This window comes from Ylistrum balloti, unplaced genomic scaffold (genome assembly GCF_031769215.1).
Source record: "Ylistrum balloti isolate Yb309-2 unplaced genomic scaffold, AGI_CSIRO_Ybal_v1 Utg371686, whole genome shotgun sequence".
NCBI classification, from domain to species: domain Eukaryota; kingdom Metazoa; phylum Mollusca; class Bivalvia; order Pectinida; family Pectinidae; genus Ylistrum; species Ylistrum balloti.
The window spans coordinates 137,045-164,050 of NW_026782852.1; the positions used below are offsets into that span (position 1 = coordinate 137,045).

General features: G+C 37.2%; 2 protein-coding genes across 2 annotated transcripts; both read right to left on the reverse strand.

The window, feature by feature from the left end:
- Positions 1-3,546: 3,546 nt before the first annotated feature.
- Positions 3,547-9,958, reverse strand: LOC132563352 (bifunctional peptidase and arginyl-hydroxylase JMJD5-like). Its single transcript, XM_060228112.1, has 4 exons — positions 8,660-9,958; positions 7,576-7,758; positions 6,908-7,050; positions 3,547-6,294 (listed from the first exon to the last, which is right to left on the reverse strand). The coding sequence occupies exons 1-4, from the start codon at positions 9,956-9,958 to the stop codon at positions 6,213-6,215; spliced, it is 1,707 nt and encodes a 568-aa protein (XP_060084095.1). The 3' UTR covers positions 3,547-6,212.
- An 886-nt stretch (positions 9,959-10,844) lies between these two features.
- LOC132563357 (cytidine deaminase-like) lies at positions 10,845-17,837 on the reverse strand. The gene is made up of 5 exons (XM_060228118.1): positions 17,778-17,837; positions 14,780-14,899; positions 12,207-12,318; positions 11,210-11,267; positions 10,845-10,964 (listed from the first exon to the last, which is right to left on the reverse strand). The coding sequence occupies exons 1-5, from the start codon at positions 17,794-17,796 to the stop codon at positions 10,845-10,847; spliced, it is 429 nt and encodes a 142-aa protein (XP_060084101.1). The 5' UTR covers positions 17,797-17,837.
- Between the last annotated feature and the right edge of the window lie 9,169 nt (positions 17,838-27,006).

Genomic DNA, 27,006 nt, shown 5'->3' on the forward strand with positions numbered 1-27,006 from the left:
GTTATTGTGCTGGTCTAAAGTGGCGAGAAATGGATAAAGAACGACTACAATAACGTCTACGTCAAATCCCATTGGTTGTTATGCTCTAACGTGACGTGACGTTGATTGAATATGGATTATTTACATCAGCCACAGAGATGATTTACCGAAATGCGTCCTCCGCCGACACCGTCCCACCAAGCTTGAAGTGCTAGTGATTAGTGGTGTAGGAGAAAGTTTTACTTTGATGTAGGTCAAAGGACTAAGATCGATGATATTTGATAAACGACACACCGCCTTAGCAACGTGAAACTATATTCCAAGTATGGCGTTCCAGTGAGAAGAAGCTTTCATGCAGTTCAGAAATCAGAATGTAGGCCAGATTGGCCTACGTTGATGTGAGACACACAATCTCAGCGTGGTAGACCTATACTAAAGTATGAAGATCCAGTAACGGGTAGTGTAGAAGATTGGGCTTGGGTAATCTATTTTTATGTAGGTCAAAGGTCTGAATGTAGGTCAGATGGACCTACCTTGATATGAGACACAAAATCTCAGCGTGGTAGACCTATTCCAAAGTATGAAGATCCAGTAACTGGTAGTGTCGGAGATTGGGCTTGGACAATCTATTTTTATGTAGGTCACAGGTGTGAATGTAGATCAGAGTGATATTTTTTATATGCGACACATCAGCTCACCAAAGTGAAAGAATATCCAAATTATAAATTTCCTGTGATTAATTTGTAGAAGACAGGACCTGAACAAGATAGCGGAAGGACGGACACAATACAAAATTTGAAGTCCTTTCCCGCTGGGGGACTTCTAGCCAGATAGTTATGTCACATACAATGGAAAAGTGATCGTTGCAGATAATCCTACATCCTTGATACAAATAACAATGCTGATGTAGCAATGTAACGCAGTAGTCCGAGATAATTTGATCGATTTCGATATTGCAATCAATAGATCCCCCAAAGAAATGATGTCTTACACCAAGTGGTACCATACACGTGCATTTGATCCGACAATCGTTTTCCCATTGTGCATTCCTCAGTGAAGATTCCGGAAGTTTCAACACTCGTTGGGTGAATTTGTAATTCAGCATGGCTTCTCGTGCGAGATTATGTAACAAAAACAGATGATGAGACAATAGCAAAATCTACATATTTTAAAGGATTTGGGTAATAAACCATGTCTTGTAAATGTCACTCCAATGTATATACAGAGCATTACATATGTATCTACTCTTGTCGATGTTTTCATGAGGATATACGGTAGATAGTTACAATAGCACTTTCTATATATAGTAATCTCTACTGTGGTCAATCTCTTCACAATAACCCATATTCTTTACGTCTTGATGAATCTACAACTGCCCCGGGTGCTTGACGAGGTTATTGGATGTGTCGTGGTGTCTGATCAACATGCGGTAAAAAAAAACATCCATCCATGATAGGCAAATTATCAGGTCCCTCTCACCCTTTAGATATAGTGGACACTGTTTAATGATTTTTTTTTCTCTTCAGTTTGTTTATGTGTATGTACTCAGGCGGATCCACTTTCGTGAAAAATGGGGAAATCAAAAAACAAGTTTCAATCGACTAAGAAGATGAAACTCACTTAACACAGGAAGGCCTACGACTAGACCTTTTTTTCTTTTTTTTTTTTAACCTTTACGTATGAAAAGTGATCTCGAGTAAGATAGTGTTGACCCATGTTATCACAAAAATGTATCTGAAAAAGACTAGTTTTCAAAATCACCGCTTGGATGGCACTAGGCGCGGTCCATATATTGTTTCTTTTTATAGGCCAGCAGTTCCGAAGTCATCGACTTCAGATATTACAAAACAACGTCTGAATTCAAACTACAATATATATAAGACCAAAAGCAACTTGACCGGTATCAGATCGGTACAGCCAATCATTTGTAGGCATGATAAAACACTGATGCTGAACCGTACACCACAATTATGTGTGTAGTTTTCAGATAAAAAAAAAATATTTAAAATACATAAACTGCAATAGGGACCTTTTTTCATAAAATTGAGTCGTAACCTAGAAGTATTTCTGTACAATCCGACACGACACACAAACGTATATAAGAAATTGAACATTCCAAGCTCAATAGTGATGGGTCACATATCACCGTAACTGTAAATTCCACACCATTTTTCTTTAAGAAAATAATAAGAAAACTATATAAATAAAATGAATTATATTTTATCATATTGAAGATTGTACAAAAGACACGCTAGTGAATAGCACCTTTGAAAACAAATTTAGTTAGACACAGTAGAGTCAAACAATGATTTCAAGTGCACTACACAGCCACTTCGTTCTTCTAGAATTCGTCAATGATGCTAAATGCTTGAATTCTGAAGTCTATATAAACTTCATCCATATTCAGTTATAATCTGTTTTAGAATTTAATTCATTTTCAGAAGTACACGTCGTTGTACCTGTGTTTACAATCAAAATGTTGCGATTTTTTAAAATTAATACATATATATCGATTTGAAGACAAACAACTGTTTATTAGTATATTTTAATTCAATGTTTAAATCAATAAAATAAAACCTTAAGTTATTTGTAGAGAAGACAAAGCAGAATTATTTCCCTTTTTGTAACTCTTGTGAAGGACAATCTACAAGAATGTAGATTTGCCTCCCTCCTCATGTAAAATTATGCTGGACTTCAACAGATCATAAGAACTATATAACAAATAAAAATGAAAAAAAAGACGTTAAGATTTAAAAATATATGACACAGTAAACTGTACATTTGATTGAATCTAGCAGAACATGTGGACACAGAAACAGACATTTTTAGTTTTAGTAACAAATGTAAGGGAGGATTGATATTAAATCAAGGTCTGATCTATTACATGATCCCTGTGTAAAAGTGATATCAAATTCTCACTTCTTTCAAGAAAGTATTCAAGTATGAAGTCATCACAATCAATGCTGAAATTATGTCATATTCTTAACCCCGTCGCACAAAATTCAAACAATTGTCAGTGATTTTCATAAAATGATAAAAATTATGACATGGACAGAGTCATAACCTGTTAATGCATATTACAACATGGAATTCACGTGATGAAAATTGGCAAAAATAACACTAATTAACATGAACACAGTTTGATTATCAGTAATTGCGCAAACGATTAGATGAAAATACAAAATATACACATTAAGCAAATTTAAAAAAATACAATGTATATGTTTTTGTGGAATGTTTAAGTTTATTGTAGTAGATATATATAAGTATATATAATATACAAATATACATACAGTGTATATATATATAATATATATAATATATACATATATAATATATATATATACATACACAGTGTATAATATATATATATATATATATATATATATAATATATATACATACACAGTGTATAATATATAATATATATATATACATATATAATATACATATATACATACACAGTGTATAATATATAATATATACATATACATATATAATATACATATATACATACACAGTGTATAATATATAATATATACATATATGTACGTTTTAATATCTAACATTGTTTTCTATTACTTAGTGTAGTTTCAAATGTCTATCATAATAATTCATCTAAATAAAAATTTCTGTCTATTTTATTGCTGAATGTAGTAACATATCTGCAAAATGAGTCGATAAAATCTTAGCTGAAACAGACTATAAGTAAACATCAAAGGACTTTCAATATACATTTCTGTAAACAACTTCCTTTTAATTTTCCAGAGTTGGTGTTCTAGGAATGACAATGTTGTGGAAAATAATTCCATATTTGGTATATCCTAAAGTTAACTGTAAACTAATGGTGCTATGGAGATTAATATAAAAAAAATAACATTTTCTGAATGAAAAGCTTAAAAAACATATACAAAATCCAATATCATTTAGTTAAAAAGACTTCTAAAGCCATATTAATATATATTTATTTGATTTAATAATAGTATCGTAGTTAAATTTGTCTTCTTGTACTGTTTATTTCTTAAATCAAGTTCTCACTAACTGCAGATGTATCTTAAGTGGTCAAATAAGCAATTTTCCATATTTTCTGGTCCCATGGATGCCATCTTAAATACAGATTCTCACGACTACAAAAACCAAACGGATATAAAAAACTGCAATTAGATTGTGGTTTAAATGAACTTTTGAGTATACTGACTGAAAGCCAGTAACAGAATGCAGAGAAGCTGGTATAATCCAGCATACCTTGTTTATTTATAGGTACAAAATATATTTCCAAACTGATAAATTTTACAGCTGTCATGTATCATTGAAAATGTCAAAAATATTCACTCACATACATAATTATCTGGGAATAAGCCCACGTCTTGTAATAAGCCCATCCCATAAGACCATATTGCTGCCCTGATTTTCAGTAAGAATTAAAGGTGTTGATACCATGGGCTGTAGGATAAACACAAAACATTATCAAAATCAAACCCTGCACCCCTCGGTGAATGGCAAGTGCATTACTACTGCACCACCCAACTGACCTCTTCATCTGACCACAGTTCAGGTATTTAGGTTCCTTACAAGTGAAGATGTCAAGGGTCATGGAGAAAAATATCCAATAAAACAGCATAGAAGGATCACAAACTGTCATTGACAGGTCAGGGATACTAACTGAAAGGTCACTACACATACCACTGACTGATAAGAGGACAAAGAAGAGAATTCACAGATCATGGATACTAAATGACTTGGTGTTGAAAATAAAATTGAATAAAATTACAACAATTATGAAAAAAGGTCAATATAGCTTACATTAATCACTCTTGTGGATTGCAGTGGGAGAAGATAGCACCCATACTTCCTGATGTATGATAAGCGACATGAACCTTGGTCACCTTTGAAAAAAGGCCAGTGCATAACCACATGGTCAATCAACAACCCAGTGGTTGATGTACAAATATCAGCATGACTGACAGATCAAGAATAATGAATTTTAACTGACCGGTCAAATTTCAATGCAAAAAGAACAGAGGGTCAAGTATCACATTATAAAAGTCATACAAGGGCAAGGATCAGAGTAGTAAGTTGGGGCTGCAGTGGCTGAGTAGTTAAAGCATACATGCACTCTGACTGTCTCTATCACAAACCCTCCACCTGTGGGTTGCAAGTTCAAGGCCTATTCAGGGCAGTCACCAGGTAATGGTCTCAGGTCAATGGTTTTTCTCCGAGAACTCACGACTTTTCTTCATCATCCAAGCATGGCACGTCCTTAAATGATCCTGGCTGTTAATATGATTTAAAGCAAAAATAAAATACACTAATAGCAGTAAGGCCAACACAAACAGTGATGGACTAGAGGTCAAAACAGAACTAAGAAAGGAGAAGTATCACAACAGAAACGTCACACAAGGACAGGTCAGGGGTCACAAAAGAACCAATGAAAGTTAAGTGTTACAAAGGTCACACATCAACATCTACAATGACAGGTCAGGGGTCACAAAAGAACCAATGAAAGTTAAGTGTTACAAAGGTCACACATCATGATCTACAATGAAGGTCAGGGGTCACAATGAACCAATTATAGTAAGATATAACAAAAATAAGGTCACAGAGATTGAACATCCTGATCACCATTGACAAGTCACAGCAACAATGTCCCACATTATCAATGACATTCTGGATCTAAAGTAAATATCATTAATCTTCACTGACAGGTCAAATGTCATGGTGTAGAAAGGTCACATCACCACCAGGTCAGAAGTCACAGCAGGTGATGATACCTTAAAAAGTTAGAATTTATAGCTATGTATGTGTGCATGTATGTGTGTAAATCTACTTTCTCTGGTTATTCTTCCCTTGTGTATGAATTTGATGGAAGAATAAATGGTGGATGAGTAAATGTGATAAAAATGAACTAGTGAAAGTGTGAAATGCTCCATGATGTAAGGGGGAGATGAATTCAGGGTCCCAACCTTGGTATCCCTCCAAATCATTTTCTCAGAGTTAAAAAAATACAATTTGAAACCCTAAAAAAGAAAGAAAAAAGAATAAGAAAAAAGAATCAGGTCACGCATTCCAATGTGATCTCAGAATAAAGATTGAAAATCATGAACACCAATGACAGTTCACAGTTGCACATTATCAATGACACATCCCGGTTCCAACGTAAATCTCCTCCATCTTCACTGAAGGGTCAAATGCTATGGTCACATCAAGGTCACATCACCAATGACAGGTCAGAGGTCATAGCAGGTGGCGATACCTTGGGTTGATGTCCAATCGACACTCTGGACATGGGTACTCTTTAGTTAGGAAAGGATCATACCTGTTAAGATTTAAATACAAAGTTTTCCATTAGAAAACTTTTTTGCACAAAGCATAGCAATAAGTAAACACACACATCAAGAAAAACCCATGATTGATAGATGACAAATGACTTTCTTGAGTAATTTATAAGATTAATTAATAAGTCTAACTTGAGATATTTCTTTGGAAAGTATTTGTCGTGTCCATACCACATGTCAACATATGTATGGAGAGCTCATGTAATATGAGGGAAAGAATAGGGACAAAAAAAAACAGGGGTGGAAAGGGTAAGGTAAGAAGGGAATTGCTTCAAATATTTTTCTCTCAGAAACTTTCCAAAGAAAATGTATAGACTTTTGTATCAGAAAAGCACAGGCCAACATATATTACTATGTTTAGAACCAAGACATCATATCTGAGTATGTGATACTTTCAAACAATCACTTGTGAATAAAATGTGGCAATCTAATTTTAGAAAGTGCTACATTATGACATTCAGAAGGAAAATAATCAAATAGTAAACTACGAGGAATAACCTTGAATAAAAATTTATGAAATCTGGCTTTTACCCCGAGTTATTTACAAACATTTCAATTAACCTAATTTCCCTTTATGTTATTATTAAGACTGACCAGAAGTTCACTGCAAGGTTATGTCCAGCTGTTCCGTTAGGGGATGACTGGACCTCGTGCCACCAGAAACTTGGCATGAAAAGAACATCTCCTTCCTTTAATGTGCAGTTCAGAGGCATGGCCGATCGGAATCGTGGAAACTTCTGAAAGTTACAGGAGGGGTATCTGGTTTATGAAATTTCAAGCATATTCTGAATGGCAGACCAAATGATCATTTCAATTGTTAAAGCTATCACCTATCAGAAATTCATTTTGTATCTGACATGATAGAATTATGTACTGAATACTACAATAAATGATCATCAACATTTATATTCAATTTTTTTTTTTAAACCTTGCATTTCCCAATACAATGGCAATTGATTGGTTTTTGAAATCAGAATCTAACCAATAGAGACAAAACCTGTCATTTCACCTTCACAATACTACTCAAATTTTTTCATTGTTATCAAAGAGATGTTAGATGTTTTCTTTCAGTTTTCTAAATAATCAACATTAATAATCTGTATGATAACAAGTACTTTTGCTATGACATTCCAAGGGTACATAAAATATGTATTTTTAAATCAATTTTCAAAAGTGACTCTTGGATTCATAGCTTATGCAAGTTATATAATCATAATTCGAGTTACCTCCCTTTGAATTTAAAAGAAAACATATTGTACAACCTCAAAATCTGGTTTCAGAATGTCAACAGGGGACATAACCATGGATGTACTGTCCACAAGGTTGCTCCGGCGGAATTCTTTTGTTGTTTCGTTGTAAGAGAGAACTGCTTCTTGTATGTGGGCCTCATAGAGATTCTCATTTTGATGTGGCTCAAACAGTATCACTTGTTTCTGTCCATGAACCTGTCAACAAAAAAGTGCTAACATTTATTGCTCGCATTAATAAATGTACTTTTTAAATGATCATACATCTTTGATAGATTTGGTATTCTAAAAATGAAATACACAAGCAAAGTAAATTTTTTTAATAAAGCATGTCGGTATTAAGGAACAATTTTTTCTTTTTTAATGATTTAATGTTGTTATTTTGTCAAATTTTACCAGAACAATATCACATTATTTTTAAGTTCATATCAATGAATGTTTCACACATTGTGAGGATCTCTACTGAACACATCAATATACCCTTGAAAGAATATTAATCACTTTATTCACTACATGGAAATTTAGAAGTATAAATTCTTCTTACCTTCCTTTTAAATTCAAAATGAAACAGTTTAATCAAGAAGCCTAACAGTATATTCTATTGGCTGACTGATCACTTCATGTCGTTGATTTGATTTAAACATATTTATTGCCCCAAAATTGAGCAGAGGACTAGGCATGTGTTATTTCAACTTATAACTGCCTCTTATACAATACATGATAATATTAACATGATAACATTAACAAGGCATACATAATATATTTAACAGTTAGTACATTTTACTGAAAATCTGTTGCTGGATTTGATAAAAATTTGCACGTGTCTGAATACTTCTGTATTGGTAGTTAGGGAGAGATTTTCATTTCCAAATAAAAATAGATGTAAATTCACTTGATCTATATTCAACATGTTTATACTTTGAAAAAGTGTTATTCTTACTCTGTTATAAAGCTTACATTCTGGGAAAAAATGACCAACGTCCTCACAGTAATGTCCACAAGCAGACGATGGGTTATCAACAATCTTAACACGGAACAAATCACTTTTCAAAAAGCTGCACTGATGTCTGAGACTCGTATGTAATATATTATATCTCACCTGGCAAAGAAAATTATCATATGGATCAAAATGAAGTTTTCCTAGGGTGTTTCCATCACTCAGCCATATGTTCAAATGTTCCAGTTTATGGACCCTTGGATTGACAAAGGGCATTTCTCTGATGTCATCCTCTAATTCTGGCAGATGCTGAGGGATTGATGAATATTCTAAATATGCTGACACATTTTTCAAGTCTCCTCTGGTTACTTTTTCAATTGTATCCAAAAACTCTGAAAACTTCAAATTTAAAGACGCTGGTCTTACAACAACTAATTCTGAATGATGCAATTGAACGATAACTTCAGGTGGGATGGAGAAAGTATTGAAATTATCCCATAGATCGGCTTGTTCCACTCCTTCAAATTCTCCTTTTGGTGTCAATTTTATGTAGACATCACGATTTCCATATTCTTTTTTGAAAAAATTGTTTGTCCACTTCTGAAATGCAGGCCATGTTTTAGTCATTTTTTCTATAATTACAGGTTTTGAAATTTTTAAGTATTCGTGGAAAAATTGTTCTTTAGTTGGTTCACTAATCCTTTCACATTGTGGTATATCTTCGTGTTTATAAAATTGTTTATCATTAAAATCCTTCTTGTCACATTTCCCATCTTCATGAATAAAACAGGAATTGTCTTCATGTATATCTTTATTATTTTGCATCTTTTCTTGGTTGTGCAGTGCTTCTTCAGAAATATCTGCTGGAGTATTATGCGAGTCCATCATTTTGCCCATAGTTACACGTGACACCTGAGCTACAGAGAAAAGTGTATTTAATATTTCCTTTCTATGGTGACCTTCTATACTGAGTCCTCCATCAGGTGACCTGTATGTGTGACAATGAGTGTTAATAAAGTCAATCAAACTTGCTTGACTTAAAAAACCAGAATAGAAGATTGGACGAAGAGATGACGGATTTTTTCTCATAAGCAAACAAGTCCTGTCCGCAATTCTCCTTTCAAAAATAATTATTTCTGATTTACTCTTAGTAGAGTCTTCAGATAAAGTCTTTCCGCCTGGCCATACAAATGTAGTTGTTTCAATTAAACCAAACTGCACAAGCGGTTCATTCACGAACGTTTTGATGGCCAGGTTGTCAAATAAATCTGACGTGTCCATGTTTGAAAACTCTGTCAGTAATACTAAGCAGGTGTTGTCAACGGACGATAAAATGTCATTTGGTGTGAAAATATCGTGGCTATCAATAGAAGCGATTGCAATGTTGCAAAATAGTGAAAAAAGTAAGTAACAGTATATCTTTGAGGTGCATCTGGACCGGTCAAACAAGGAAGCAGCCATGTTGGGTAAGGGGACGTCACTCCGAAGAACTTGACTAAAGGGACGTTACTGTAGTCTGTATGGCATTCCACTACTTGAGTCATCAGGTGTTGGTCTGTTCAGATCGCTCTGCGTCCGTGGTCCGTCCGTCCGTCAACATTATTTGTTAGCACTATTTCTTAAGAAGTACTAAATGAATATCTCTCAAATTTCATACGTATGTTCCCTTTGATTGTTCCTTGTGCTCGTTTCTTGGACAGTATTGACCTTCTGTCTACTCGAAAATATTTTTATCGTAAAATTACATGTCTAAAAACCCTTTTTGAAACTGTTGAGATTTGTAAAATTCTACATTACCTGAAAGTTGTTGGTCTATATAATAGACTATGACGTAATATTTTAATCTTTTATGTTAACATACCAATTTAAGTTTTTTGCATTTGTCTTTCACCTTTTGGTTTGTTTAATGTTATTTCCTTTTGGATCACAGCATGTTTTACTGGTTGATGGCGCTTGTGAGCTTTTATGTGTTGACCGACATTGTACTCAAAAAAAGACACATTGTTCATCCACGTATTAAGTTACAGTACATTCACAACGAGAGCCCAAATCCTATTTTAGATATTTGATTAAATATTCTTTAAAATATGTTAAACACATCGCCATTATCTGGAGTACAGTGTCGAACCAACATGGCATGAGCTACATATATCACTGAACTACATAACGTATGTAGGATACCAAATTTTTCATGTAATACCTCCATTGTGGATTCTCTTTATTCTTGACATAAAACTCGTAAGACATTTTTCTTTCAAAATTATATATTTTCATGTTATCTGATTCGATCAGTTAGTAGTCATTTTGTTGGGCTGCAATATCCTTTGAGTCAATTCGTTCATCCTAGCTAAATGCGCTCTTCTTGTAGAGTTTTCGGTGTAAAGGACATGGGAAGTAACTCTGAAACTGTGACCACCTTTATGGTCTTGTCCGGCTTGGCCAGGTATAATGGCATATCCAAGTTGAACTAAACAAACAGAAAAGTTACATCAACAATATCGTTCCATATTAACATATATAAATACGAAATCAGACATCTTACAAGCATTAGGCGTCATACATACATGTTTCACTTGTCGTGTTTTTCTTTTTTCTGAACTGCTTATAAACGTAAAAAAATAAACAAGACCTGAACTGTTAATTTCTTTGGTTTGGACCAGGTGAACATTTTATATTTTCCCGTGGTCAATATTTCGACCCTTGTTTTCTTACCTCTGCAAATACCTGTCTACAAGCACCACACGATCCCTTGAAGTCTCCCTTCACGTCACTGGGAAAACACAAATATATACAACATACAAAACCATTGTTTGATCTGCATTTGTTCTTTAAAAGTTGGATATTATCCCTTTATATCGTCTTCTGTCTGCTCATTTACTCCTAAATTTGAGAATTCCCGTAAGAAATAGCAATGATATTTTTAACTGTCAAATTAAAGAAGGCCGCCCGTTACTGTCAACCATCTTGTTTTTCTTATCAGTACCAAAATACGCAACCAGGTACCAAGAGGAACCGACATAAAAATGATAGTGATGCACGAGGACCTGCACTAGACTAAAAACAATAAAAACAAAAACAAAACAAAAAGTAAATAAAAAAATACCATAATGTCAACAGGCCAGTTATAGGCAATATCTAATCATTCCTACAGGGGGCGTATGGTATTTTCCCTATTGGGCCCTGCACCTTCCGCTCCCGGAGGCCGAGACCCACACATAATACAAATCCGATTCTCACAGGATGGTTCAGACCAAATTTGGGCAAATTCAATCACTCCTATAGGAGGAGCAGAATTCCAAAGAACTCGCTCTGTTTTCATTATAGGCCCCGCCTCTCCCACTCTAGGGGTCCGAAACCTATCTTTTATACAACATTCCCACAGGAGTAGTAGGATTTTAAAGAATTTGCTATATTTCCCCTATTGCGCCCCTTCGGGCCGGGTGTAATAATTTGTGAAAGTCCCCCTTTTTAAACAGATTTATCTCTGTCACCTCTACTCCTTGTTCAATGAAATATCTTCCAAACAAAATAAGTATGTCAATCAGACATTCTGTAGAAATGATGTGCGGACAGGCACTGGGTCATGACAGAAGATCGGGGGCTGACATTAACGGCAACGTGTACTTCATTGTAATACAATAATATAATAAAGTCACACAGATCTTAAGTATGCAAATTGGGTTGATAAAGAAATTTATTGAGAAAATACCATGATATGGCAACGCCTTTAAAGTCTTTGTGACCCTGGGCCACGGCGTTCCACACCGCTACCCTTTCTGCGCAGACACTAAGGCCATAGGATGCATTTTCCACGTTCACGCCTGTTGAGCAAGTAAGACAAACATAAACAATGGTCGCTTGTAAAACTTCCTGTTGTTCATAGAAGTTCATTTAGCTGTGTGAGATTCACTTCAAAACATTTCAATGACTCTGAAACTTCAAAAGTCTCCAAAATGAAGACGATTTTCTGTCATCCTACACATTGTATTTGAAGTTTGTATTGCTAGCTAAGTAACGGAATAGAATGAAATTATATTGTTTTTTTTTTTTTTTTTTTGTATTTGTTTTATTTTTCATAAGCATTTATTACATAATATAATTAGTGCACAAAATCTTTCTACATATTATTAATATAAAGAGTGGCGTCATCATCAATATCACCATCATCATATGTACACACATACATACACATACAACTATACATCATCATGACCAATTCTTACATACATCATCATCATCATTATTACATTATCATCCTCATCATAATGGCCAATTCATCATCATCATCATCATCATCATTTCATCATCATCATTACATCATACATCATACATCATCATCCTGGCCAATTCTTACGTCTATCATCGTCATCACCATCATCATCATCATTACATCATCATCATCATCATGGCCAATTATATTACTGTTATCATAATACGATGTTCAGGCATAACAAGGAAGTGTTCGCCATTTTCTGTTAAATACGTTTTGTATATAAAAAGTGACCCTATTCTGAGGAGACACAGACTTCGCTACATACAGTGACGCTTCAATTAACATGGTTTGTCCATAACCAGAAAGTATCCGTAATGGAAAAGGGGTCTTCCCTGAACTCCAACTCTGCCTACGACAACATGTTTACATAGGAGGTCAGTTGTGATGAAAGTATGTTATAGTCTGGTGCAGAATTGTTGTACAGGTAACTTGTACAGGTAAATCAGATAACAAGTTCTGATAACTGTTCAGAAAACTGTGAATAACTGTAAAATAAAGGAATCAAATATGTTTGTTAAATCTGTTCCAATCCCAAGCTGTTCAATGGGAAATGTATAAAGTCTCAGCACATTTTGGAGAATTTTCGTATTTCAATCTGCACTTTGAAGCATCAATTTCTCATTGCTTGATTTATTACTGAACTTTTGTCACACATATAATGATTAATCTTGTACCTAGTGTCAGCTTAGTGCCAAGTGTGTTTAATTTGAGTGATATTATTATCTGTGTGGTTTGATACATGTACAGGATGGCTTACGCTCAGATCAACGTTAAGCGATTCATCTACAGACAGATTTGAAGGCATGACAACAGGACATTCTGGAGATATTCAAACTCAGTTCACCCCAACATCTACACCATCATACAATCGCTTAAGTACACACAGAGCATGAGTGACATCAGCTTGATTCAGAGAGATGCGAATGTACCATTCAACCCCGGAAGAAGAAATACGCCAACATTGACAGACGCCTGGCCACCTTGAAGGACCGTTATCAGACTGGGACGATCGACCCGATGACCTATGCTGATTCAGCATCCGAGCTTCTCCATCTTGGATTAGAGTGTTTTGTGTTTTCTAGTAGAGACTTATCTAGTACTTGACTATCAAAGGCTGCGAAAGGACATAACATCTAGATAAAGTGGATAATGTATTGTCATAGATAAACGAGTCAGTGATAATTCAGCTTCATTTAGGGGTTTACTGTTTATTTAAAATAATATTTTATTTTAGTGCTTAAATGTGCATATTGTTACAGGTTTATTTAAAATAATATTTTATTTTAGTGCTTAAATGTGCATATTGTTACAGGTATAAATATAAATTCAATTTAATTGCTTACATCAGTTTATAAATGTAACTTGATGATTTTTATTTATTAATTTCACATTAACTTACATGATAATAATTAAATAATTAATAATAATATTAAATATTAATATCTAATAACTATTTTATAATACTTTTTATATGCTAAACTTGTGTTACAATCATGTAAAACAGATAAAAACTTTATCTATTTCCTTATTGATATGTAAGTATCCTATTTACAAAATAAGTTGACAAAAGGGTTAAATTTTGGGACACTTAAAAGAGCAGTTTTACTGAAATGGCATTACCCTCTCTAACAGTACTGTTGGTCAGTGTTTGATGACGTAATTTATTACGGTGCAGTTCTACGACCGGATGGCAAGGTGGCATTATGTTAAGGTACCACTGCTGTTTCGGGATGATACTTGATATTTCGGAATCGTCCTCTCAAAACACAAATGCGAATCATTGTAAAAAAAATTGTAGCAATCTTTGAAATTAATTTATAATATAACGCTCATCAGTTTTATCAGCTTTAATGATTGGTACAAATACCCCTGTAGTGTAATGAGACCGAGTGGGATGCTCAGCTACCGTGTCAAAGTTATGACATTTCAGTGTGGTAGCACTATAGAAACATCCCTCAGTAATTCAATTATCCGAGGTGACATGTATCTTCTCAAATAAACAACCCTACCGGTGACAATAGATCCATCAGCACAGAGGACTGCTGAGCCGACCCGGAAATTGCTGTACGGACAGTAAGCTCTGTCCTTGGCTTCGACCGCTGCGGAAACCAGTGACTGTATTTCTGTATCTGTGGAGATAAAACAACAAAATGATACCAGGTTTAATGAAAAAAAATATCTTGATAAGTTTGTAACTCACTGAACGGAACCCATATGTATCTGGTGATATATTTTTTCCGGGTTATTTTTTAAAGGGAATAATTGTTTTACATTGTAACTATGTAACTTGGTACAAACAACACAAATGTACGGTAATATAATTATGTTACCAAACTTTGTAAGCCTTGTGTATCTTTAAAAGAATGGTATATTTGAACGTGTCTTTTGGTGAAAATAGTTCCTGGAAAGTGAATGCTTTTCCCCAAAAAGAGGAGAAAGTTGTTTCACTTTCTCATAACTGACAAGGGAATTGACATATTATTTAAAAAAAAAAACCGGAAGAATGAAAACATTAATGGTATAGTTATGACCGACTTAATCATTACTAACTTATTATCTCCCTTTTCCTTACATGTTTGTTACCACAGTCACTTTTCATGGTCATGTAATCCTTGCGTGGGTCCTGATGCCCATACACATGTGTTAAACAGCTTGAGGCCTCCGAAGGGGATTAGCGTATGTGTATTGGTCATTAATGACCTCCAGTGGCCTATATATTGACTTTTGCCCTACTTTACATCACATCCTTATTGATAGATCTTGATCTCTTACTTAACCTGAGGCATTTCGTGGCCTATAAATTAATCTTTAACCTAACTTTACATTGAAATTTTATATCCCCTTACTGGTAAATAAATAATGTTAGAATTTAACAAATACTTGATCATTCTGAAGAGGTAACATTAAATTTGATACTCAGAATTTCTTTAACTGATACTTTTTCTAAGCGCTCCTTATACTTTTTTACAATAGTATTTGAAAAAAAAACAGCAGGGGTTCCTCAAGGTTCCATTCTTGGACCACTTTTGTTTCTTATATACATAAATGATATTGCCGATGTGCTTGAATCATCTGCTCGCCTTTTTGCAGACGACACTTCTTTATTAAAGTCTTCCTCATCATGTCTTGAAATCCAAACTGTCTTAAATAGGGATCTTGATTCTTTAAACGTTTGGGCTAAAACTTGGTTGGTTACTTTCAATCCAGATAAAACTGAGGTAATATTTGTTTCTAATTCGATTGACATAGATGATGATTTAGACCTGAAGTTAGATGGGAAAGATTTGAATTTTACTGATCATCATAGGCATTTGGGGGTAATTTTTAATTCTAGCGCAAAATGGGGGGATCATATCATTGCTACATATATGTCTGTTATGAAGAAAATCAATGTTTTAAGAAGGTTGAAATATTTGTTAAATAGAAATAGTCTCCTAAAAATTTACAAAGCTTTTATTTTACCAATTTTAGAGTATGCGTGTGAATTGTGGGACGGTTGCACTAATACTGAATCAGATAAATTAGAGAAAGCCCAAAGAGAAGCTGCTCGTATTATAACTGGCCTTCCTTCTTATGCACGTATAGAAAATTTACATTTTGAAACTGGTTTAGATACACTTTCGAATCGTCGAAAACGAAGAAAACTTCAACTTTTATTTAAAATGCATAACAAGCTAACTCCAGATTATTTAAACGATCTCTTGCCACCTATTGTTGCAGATAATAACCGATACAATCTTAGAAATAACAATGATTATAGAGTTCCTCTATTTGGGCTTTCTCTTACAAACCTCTCTTTTATACCTTCTACACTTCGTAGCTGGAATTTGTTAGATTTCTCTGTACGGTCACTGCCTTCCATAAATTTGTTTAAAACCTCTCTTACTTTAAATACACAACAATCCCCACCTATCTATTTTAGTTATGGTGAACGGAAGTTAAACATAATACATACTAAACTTAGACACAGTTGTAGTTCCCTTAAATACGATCTTTATCGAGTAAATCTTGCTGAAAATCCAGTGTGCTCCTGTGGACATCCTTGTGAGAATGCCTTTCACTTCTTCTTCGAGTGTCAAACTTTCAGAAATGAAAGACACATTTTGTTTCAAAATTTGGCTGAGTTAGAAGTAGATTTGAATTTAGAGCTTCTTTTATTTGGTAATAACGATCTTTCTGAGGACCTAAACTATTTTGTCTTTACACATGTGCAAAATTTCATTAAATCCAGCAAAAGGTTTTAAAAGATTCTTATACGATGACGTATTTATGTCTGTGTGTGAATGCTTAATATGTATAATTTATGTTTAAGCCTATCTCTTTATAAACATGTATTTGAAAATGTATGTTGGGAGAGGGCTCCAATAAGTTGTAATAACTTGTGCCCAATTCCCTTGTTCAAATTTATTTTGGCAATAAAATATGTTTAAACTAAAACTAAAAAAAAACATTTTTTTGTATATCTAGTTTGTTAAAATATGCAATTATATCAAATGTAACTCTCCAGCACTTATAATTTAAATACACCAATAATTTAGATAGGGGCGAGATGTGTAGTGAACTTTGATCGACAGCAATTTATTTTCCACGTGAGAGGTGTCAACATTTCGAGAAACAAGAAGGGATCTATTTCACACGTGCTATAACTACCTCTCGTAAGTAAATGTCACACAATAATCTATGCAGGGGAATCGCTATGTATAGAAGTGTTAAAGGTGTCACGTGGTTATTTGTATTATATCAGATAACGTTCGGTCTTCTGTGTAGTCTTCTGCACTTTGATATCTCGACGAGTCGTCCACTCAGAACTACTGCCTTACTTAATTTGTAGCAGTGCCGTCTACTGTGTGCTGTCGTAATTATATCAAGCGGAAGTGAGCATCCGACGTCACTTCTGTATTCCATGATCAAGCATGTATCTGTTGTTTATCAAAATGGAAGTCGTTCACAATATGCACCCTCACTTCATCACACGAATTCTTAAGAATAAGATACGAATAAACTTACCGAATGTGTTTAAATTCATATTGCCGCCGGACTTGTGGTTCCTGAAATATAAATACGGGACCGAAGCGTACTGTGACCGGACCTGGGTATCACATCTGTAATGAATACGTAAACATTTGTGATTTGTATCAAGCGTGTGTCACCTGTATTGTTACGTGTACTGATTACGTCATATTATGTGGGCTCACTCAGGTGTAGGCCCTATATATACCGCTGACTGTACCTCGTCCTCTGAAAGGCCGAAAGGCCATAATAGAGGACGCTAATCTCTTAATAATAATAATAATAATAACCTGGTTTCAATATCTGGGAGAGCGGTCAAGCGAAGAACACACAGGTGAGAGCAATGACAGGTGAGCACTCGGTGACGTGAGGGGACCAGTGGACCGGAACGGCAGAGGGCTGACGTCGGCGGGCGCACGGGTTGTCGCCGGGTACGCCGTAGCGGCGTTTGGGAATGCCGGAGCCTCTGCGTTGCTATCCTCACGGCACCGAGTGACTAACTACATAGATATCTTTGGGTGCCCGCATAATAGGACGCACTGCCCTGTTGCTACTGGTCTTTTATCTGTTTTGCAAATAAACTGTGGAAACTGTCAGAGATAGCGTTGGCTTATTTGTCAGAACATTTACTCCTGGAGGTTCGAACGCCTTTGTACGCCAGAACCCGGAAGGACAACGGTGGACCACAGACAGTTTACCGTTACAAAATTGGTGGCAGCGGTGTACGGCGTAAATATGACGTCGAGACTTGAGGAGTTATACGTAACTATTGACAGACTGCAAGCGGAGATTGACCAGATGAGTATGTCGAGCGATAAAGCACAGGCACAAGCGGCGTCACCGGCGCTACTATCACAACAGAATAATGAACCGGCGTTATCGTCGGCGCAGCAGACATACACGGCGTTATCATCAGCGCAACAGGCGTATCCAGCGTTATCGCCGGCACAGCAGGCGTTCTCATAATTAAATATATCACTAGAGCAACAGACGCCGACAACACATTTTAAGTCAACGGAGCAACAAAACGAGGTTATAAACAATGGGGCAAGACCAAAGACAAACCACCGAAAACCTAAACGCGGTACATTAGCTCCAGTAAAAAGGGAGACACATATCTCTATGCAAACAGATGGCGTTATGTCGAAACAAGAACAGGAGTCAAATGATGCAAAGATGCGCCGGAAGGTTTCACTAATGGAAGAGCGTATGCCGAAGACACAACGCCGACGTCAGGTGGGATATCTTAGCGGTGATGACGTCATGTCAAGCACCCCGAGGTGGCAGGAATTTGACAATCAAGAAAGAAGCATTGACGTACAGTTTGGAATTTGTCCGCCAAAGGAACGGAATAGGCTCGGCAACAACGTGACTTCCCCAAACAATAGGCCTTATAAGAAAGAACCAATAATTGATTTAAGAAATTTGCAAAGGACACCAACAGCAGCTGAAGAACCCAAATGGGCTACAATGAAGGTTAAACCAGCAACATGCGACGGTCTTACGTCCTGGATAGATTACTTGACTCATTTTGAAATGTGCGCGTCTATAAATCGTTGGTCTGACGTTGACAAGGGTCTCCACCTCGCTGTAAACTTAAGGGGGTTAGCGCAAGGCGTAATGGGTAATCTCCCAGCTGCAGATAAGGCCAATTTTACTAAATTATCTTCAACACTACAGCAACGATTTTCTCCGACAAACCAAACAGAACTGTACCGCTCACAGTTAAAAAGTCGTTGTTTGAAAGCAGGGGAAAGTTTGCCAGAGCTAGGACAGGGAATATTGAGGCTGACACAGCTGGCCTACCCAGGCGCAGCGCCTGAGTTATGGGAGTTTTTGGCTAAAGACTCCTTTATAGACGCACTGATCAGCTCTGACCTGCGACTAAAAGTGCAACAAAGTAGACCTGGAACGTTAAATGAAGCGGTAAGAACGGCTGTAGAGTTAGAAGCATTTGAGAAAGCCGAACGTTCTAGGACAGAATACAAAGGTTACGCCAGGGCCGCAGACATAACGGTAGAGACTTCCGTTCAAGACGACACAGTCAGCACTCTTAAGGAACTGCAAAAGATGATTCTTGACATGAAATCCGAGATAGACAAACTGAAAGAAAGTAGATCAAGCAGAAGCCGACCGAAGGACAACAAATGCTTTAAGTGCGGGAAGGAGGGTCATTTCCGGCGAAATTGTCCAGATAATAAAGATAGGACGGCGTATTCAAATATGGGTACCGGATATGAACAAGTTGAGGCGGGCGTTTACATTTCCGGGACATTGAACGAAATGTATACAGAGATGCTCGTGGATACCGGTGCAAGTGTTACCTTGCTGTCTATCGATCTTTTTCATCGCATCCCAACAGCGCAGCGTCCTAAGTTAGAACCGGTAAAGAAAGACGTAATAGCGGCAAACGGCGAGGCAATACGCTCACTAGGGAAATCCGAGTTTACGTTGACTGTTGGTCAGAAAACACTACGGTTCAAGGCAATTGTAGCCGATATTACGACTTCCGCTATTTTTAGGCCTTGATTTCTTGTACCAACAAAACTGCCATATCGACTTGAATAAGAAGGAGCTTAGAGTAAACGGCGAGATTCTGGCGTGTCGGTTAGCGGGCCGGTTTGGCTGTTGTCGCGTACATGTCGCCGAAACTGTCACAATTCCTCCGCGTAGCGAAGTAGTAGCACCTGCAGCTCTAGAAACAGAGACAAGCAATAGCATTGGTTAGAACCTCTGGCAAAAGGAGGAAAACATGGAAATACTATCGTAGGTCGAACACTTACACAGGCAGCAGGAACGGTACCAGTAAGATTGATAAACCCAGATGAGGAAGCTCATGTCCTATATAAAGGTACAGCAATAGGGCAATTTGAACCTATACAGAACGTAGTCAGACAGACAATCCCAGTTAGCAAGTCAAATGTAATTCCTGGACATTTACAGAAACTTTTCCAGGACACCGCTGGTAAATTGAACAAAGAACAGAGCGAAGCGTTAAGGAAGCTTCTCTGCAAGTATGGGGACTTGTTTTCAAAGGATGACAAAGATCTAGGACAGACTGATGTGGTGAAACACACGATTGACACTGGAACTAGGAAACCTGTCAAGCAACCACCTCGCCGACTGCCTCATCATTTACTGTAGGAAGCTGACAAGCAGGTCGACGAGATGTTGGAAAGGGGAATCATTGAACCGTCATCAAGCCCTTGGGCATCAGGTATTATTCTTGTTCGTAAGAAGGATGGTAGCCTGCGCTTCTGTGTAGATTACCGACAGCTGAACAACGCTACGATCAAGGACTCTTATCCGCTCCCCCGTGTTGACGATTCCCTGGACAAGCTAGGTGGTGCGAAATGGTTTTCGACCCTAGACCTTTCGTCCGGATACTGGCAAATAGGCATGGATCCTGTAGACAAAGCGAAAACGGCCTTTGCGACACGTAAAGGGCTGTTTCAATTTAAGGTGTTACCGTTCGGGTTGTGCAACGCCCCTGCGACATTTGAACGTCTTATGGAGACCGTGTTGGCAGGATTGCAATGGGAAGTATGTTTGATCTACTTGGATGACATCATTGTTCATGGTAGTGAGTTCGAGGAGTGTCTCAACAATCTAGACAGCGTATTTGGGCGTCTAGCAGACGCGGGTTTGAAGTTGAAACCTCGCAAATGCACACTGTTTGCCAAGGAAGTTTCATTCTTGGGACATGTAATCTCAGAAGATGGAGTTGCCACGGACCCGGATAAGGCAAAAGCAGTGCGGGAGTGGCCAGTGCCGAGAAATGTCGCTGAGGTCCGGTCGTTTTTAGGATTGTGTGGGTACTATCGCAAGTTTATATACAATTATTCCCAGATTGCAAAACCCCTTCATACACTCACGTCAAAGGAGCATGCGTTTGTGTGGTCACCATCTTGCCAGACGGCATTTTCCCAACTGAAGCTTAAACTAACATCTGCGCCAATACTAGCCCATCCAAACTTTGAATTGCCGTTCATTTTGGATACGGACGCATGCGATGTAAGCGTTGGTGCTGTTCTGTCGCAAGTGCAGGATGGGAAAGAACGAGTGATAATGTATGGAAACAGGATGCTTTCGAAATCCGAGCGGCGTTATTGCGTTACGAAGAAGGAATTGTTAGCAGTTGTACACTTTGTCCAATATTTCCGTCATTATCTTACCGGGGAAAAGTTCTTGATCCGGACATAGTGCTCTGCGCTGGCTTATGCAAAAGAAGGACCCTGAAGGTCAAACAGCTCGTTGGATCGAAACATTGTCAGCATACGAGTTTGAAATCCAGCACCGTCCGGGTAAAGATCATGGAAACGCCGATGGCTTAAGCAGAGTTCCGTGTGACGTCTGTACAATCAAACCTATAGAAAATATAAAGACAGGTTGGAGCCACGTTCGCGCTGCGATCTCTGTATCTGAACAACCAACCCAAGTACCGATTGAGGAGTTGCCGATTGGTGAAGCTCAACTGAAAGATGATTCCATCAAGAAACTAGATGATTGGATTAAACAGGGCAAGTGCCCCGATTCCAAGGAAATCAAAGCTGAAGGATGGGAGGTTAAATCTCTCTGGGCTCAGTTCGACAGGTTCAGAATACGAGACCGCGTCATTGTTAGGGAATGGAAAGACACAGCAAAGAAAAATACATCATGGCAAGTTCTTGTACCAAAAGGAATGCGCACAAAGGTACTAAGTCAAACACATGACAGTAAGACAGGTGGACATCTTGGCATCCGCAAAACGTTGAAGAAGTTGCGACAAAACTATTATTGGCCTGGCCTACAAAGGGACGTACGGCAATGGATCATTGCGTGCGAAAAGTGCGAGAGGGGAAGAAATTTCTAAGACGCCAGGGGAAGGAACGTCAACAAAGCACGTCACGACCAACGACGTGGGCATACAGTGTTACCTATCCGTGAAAAGGCATAGACGGGAGGAGACGACGACGAAGACCACCGTGGGAGCGGATGGTGAGACGACTGTGACAAGATCGTCTCACACAGTCGACTGGGAGGAGTACGTTGCCTGAAGGAATCCATGGGACGTGTTGGTAATGGCAAAGGTTAAAGACGTGGGACGCGCTTATCGCGGGACGGCCGATTGCGGGACTTATTGTGTGTTTTTTTCTTTAGGGACATTTGGACGAGACGTCCACCCATTATTGGGGGGTGGGGAGGTATTATGTATATTGATATTTTGCATAATGAAATAGCATTTGTCGTTCTATGTCGAATTATTGAATGTGTCTGTGTATGATATTGCATAATTGTCTTAAAGGTATATCAAAATGTTGTAACAGATAATTATATTGTATGATAGTTTGGTAGCTGGCGTGAAAGAGTGCGAGATAGAATCATATGCGTTAGATTTGTGCCTTTTGATTTCTTGGAAACTGTTTGTGTGTGTGAGTGTATTTATTCCATGTTTATTGTTTCTTTGTTTCTGAATGCATTTTTGTAATTGGATTTATAGCAGGCGTACATTTGTATATGTATTGTACATGCTCTGATTGAAATAAGTTTTTTTTTGCCGTTTAAAGCGCAAGGGAAAGCGAGTATGGATGGATGGGTACCAGACGGTGTGGTTGAGAGATTTTTGTTTTAGAAGTCCCATTGTATTGCCGATATATGTGTTTTATGTGCATTGGTCAGGACGACCAATATTTTTTTGAGGCGTGGGTAATGTAATGAATACGTAAACATTTGTGATTTGTATCAAGCGTGTGTCACCTGTATTGTTACGTGTACTGATTACGTCATATTATGTGGGCTCACTCAGGTGTATATATACCGCTGACTGTACCTGGTTTCAATCTCTGGGAGAGCAGTCCAGCGAAGAACACACAGGTGAGAGCAATGACAGGTGAGCACTCGGTGACGTGAGGGGACCAGTGGACCGGAACGGCAGAGGGCTGACGTCGGCGGGCGCACGGGTCGTCGCCGGGTACGCCGTAGCGGCGTTTGGGAATGCCGGAGCCTCTGCGTTGCTATCCTCACGGCACCGAGTGACTAACTACATAGATATCTTTGGGTGCCCGCATAATAGGACGCACTGCCCTGTTGCTACTGGTCTTTTATCTGTTTTGTAAATAAACTGTGGAAACTGTCAGAGATAGCGTTGGCTTATTTGTCAGAACATTTACTCCTGGAGGTTCGAACGCCTTTGTACGCCAGAACCCGGAAGGACAACGGTGGACCACAGACAGTAAACCGTTACAACATCCAACAGTTGTAAGGTAACCCGCTGGAGACTTGCACGGCGCGCAGGTGGCCATAGATATAGAATGATTTGGAATTATGTTTTAACATCGGACATGACTCGGGTGTAATGTTCTTCTTATCATGAAGAGGTTCTAATGTTTATTTAAAATGAGATGAATCCATACTCCCGCACCCAAAAGACACGATCACGTCAGTAAAGACCAGTTCGTTTCTCAGCTTCCTTAGAAACTCAAACCGCCGCAGGTATGGAATGTATTGGTGTATTGAAGGTCAATGGTTTAGTCATCACAAAACAAATATCTGGTAATAAATTCTGAGAAGGCTATTCGTTATGTTATACATATTTGTTGCATGATCTATTTGCAAATAATGACAATTATGTTTAAATAGAATTATAACCAGACATCTTTTAAGAAATAGCATTAATCTTGAATTTCGTACATTTTAACTCAGGGACGAAATTTCAAAGTTCACATTGCCAAGCTTATTACTTCAAAACGCATCGAGATTTACAATTTATTTGATAAGTGGAAATAATCAAATTCAATAGATGTGGTATCTTTTTACTGGTAAAAACGCAACTTAAATTATGGAAATACAACAGACATTTCTATCTGTCTGGTGATGTTTGCATTGCCATGGTTACGCAGCAGGTGAAAATTCATAATACGAAACACCAGTTTTGTAAACCATAATGCTGACATCACAGTATCCAGTGCTAAAATTGTCCATCAGAGAGGCTATTTATTTCTTATTTTTTTTCAGGTCTGGATGTAGTACATCCCTGATAGCAGTCTTATATTTCGTAGACAATTTACAGATGTGGTGATTAAAACGAGTCTTTCCTTGGTTTGTCTTTGGCGTGGCACCAAATGCCATAATCTCAACATAATCATAAACAAAACAAGAAGAAAATATGAACAAAAGAAAGAACAAGGAGAATAAGACCAAGTGTTCCGGTAGAGTAAACGTCTTCTGCTTCATCGGCAACACCAGACATTTAAACCTTGGTCAATCCAAGTAAGTAATATAATGTTTTTACAATAACGAAACCAACATGCAACTAAGGAACATCAAATACGTCCAGCTTCATATCTCTAATATAATATTTACATTTCTTAATGAGATTACTATGAATATTGTTTATATTCTCCATGATTTTCAAATCAATCTGCATCTTTTAAAACCCTGTGATTTGAGTTTGTCCGTCAGTTGACGACACCTTGCAAGAAAATAGTGATGCTGGGACAAGTCTCCGGTACAAAATATACACTTTTTTATACTTTGCAAATTATATATATATATATATATAATACACACATCCAACGGTCATACAATCATTCAGAAAATATATACTTATTACACAAGATAGCAATCACTTCAGATGGATAGACTCTGCCTGGATACAACGAAGCTCCAAATAAGTCTTGGACCGTATTCATGAAACCGTTTTCATGCTCAAGTTAGAAATTAATAATTAAGGCTGATTTTTGCCATATATTTAAAAACAATTTTGAAAGGGCTTCAAGTCAAAGCTATATTCAAGGTTTAGATTTGACATTTGTATTATTTTAGATGATGAGATTAATTATTTCAAAAGAGTTTGCTTGTGCACAAAATATATGCTTGAGCATGAGAATGGTTTCATGAATACGGGCCCTGGTCTTTATTGTTGTCTGAATTCTCCAGCCAAACTTCCAAGAATTTCTTCCCTCCATCACCCCTTCTTTAAGAATGATATAACACCGGATACAAACAACAGGACCGAAACAAAAAAAAGAACACAGTCAGAAGTATATGACATATCAAGTAAAATGAGACATGCATATATATCTAAACAGAGAGACACCAAACAGGACCAGTTCTTCCCATGATTCATGATATTTATGGCGAATATATAGTCACTCGGTTCACCTAGAACCTAAAGATGCCACCCCCACAGGACCATCGATCACAGCCTCACTGCCTCGTGCATGGTTTAGAATGCACCTTGCCACAGTTGATTAAACTCATGTCAGTTCCCCCATATCTGGGTTTCGAGTTAAAATATTCGTACGTTACTTCATTGTTCCTATATTTTTAAAAACCAATTTATACATTTTTTACTCCATTAGATAACATATAAAATGACAGCGCATTCCGCCTTAATACTTTTTCAACTCGTGCGGCCACTTAAACATGATAGCATTCACTGTACCAATAAAGGGGAGAATGGGAAGAAGATGAGAGAGAGGGGAGAGAATCCGAGACAGGGGACAGAAATAGAACGTGGATAGTGGGTTAAAAGGATGAGAGAGAGAGAGAGAGAGAGAGAGAGAGAGAGAGAGAGAGAGAGAGAGAGAGAGAGAGAGAGAGAGAGAGAGAGAGAGAGAGAGAGAGAGAGAGAGAGAGAGAGAGAGAGAGAGAGAGAGAGAGAGGAGGGAATAGAAAGAGTGTGATTGTATGTGGCTATTCAGAGGTTACATAAAATACAAGACATAAAATAAAGTATATAAATAGTTCTCTAGCATCTATTTAACTAACTACTGCTAATAACTATGAAATATTATATTAATAAATATGTACTTTCAATTTTCCCCTATGATCTTTATTTTACTGTACACACTACTAGCCATACAAAGTGAACGTGCATCACGATATGACCGCACTATTTTCATACGAAATGTGACATCGGTTTCCCCATCCATACCCCCTTTCCCCTCTAGTTTGATCACTAGCATCACTGATGAGTTGTCGACAGTTTTACTCATTTTTGTATAAACTGTAAATACTTTTCACTTTAAGGTCATTCGCACTTGAATATGTATTAAGTGTTGCCACGACAAAAATATTTCCGTTTTATGTCCTATAGCTATCTCGCTAATCATGGTGTCCGTCCTTTCTCCACTTGCCTACTCTATCATTTCTTGTTATTGTGTATCTACATAATATTTAAGCAAATATCGACTAGTTACGGTAAATATCCAAGGTTTCGCGATACGTTGCAATATTTTTTCAT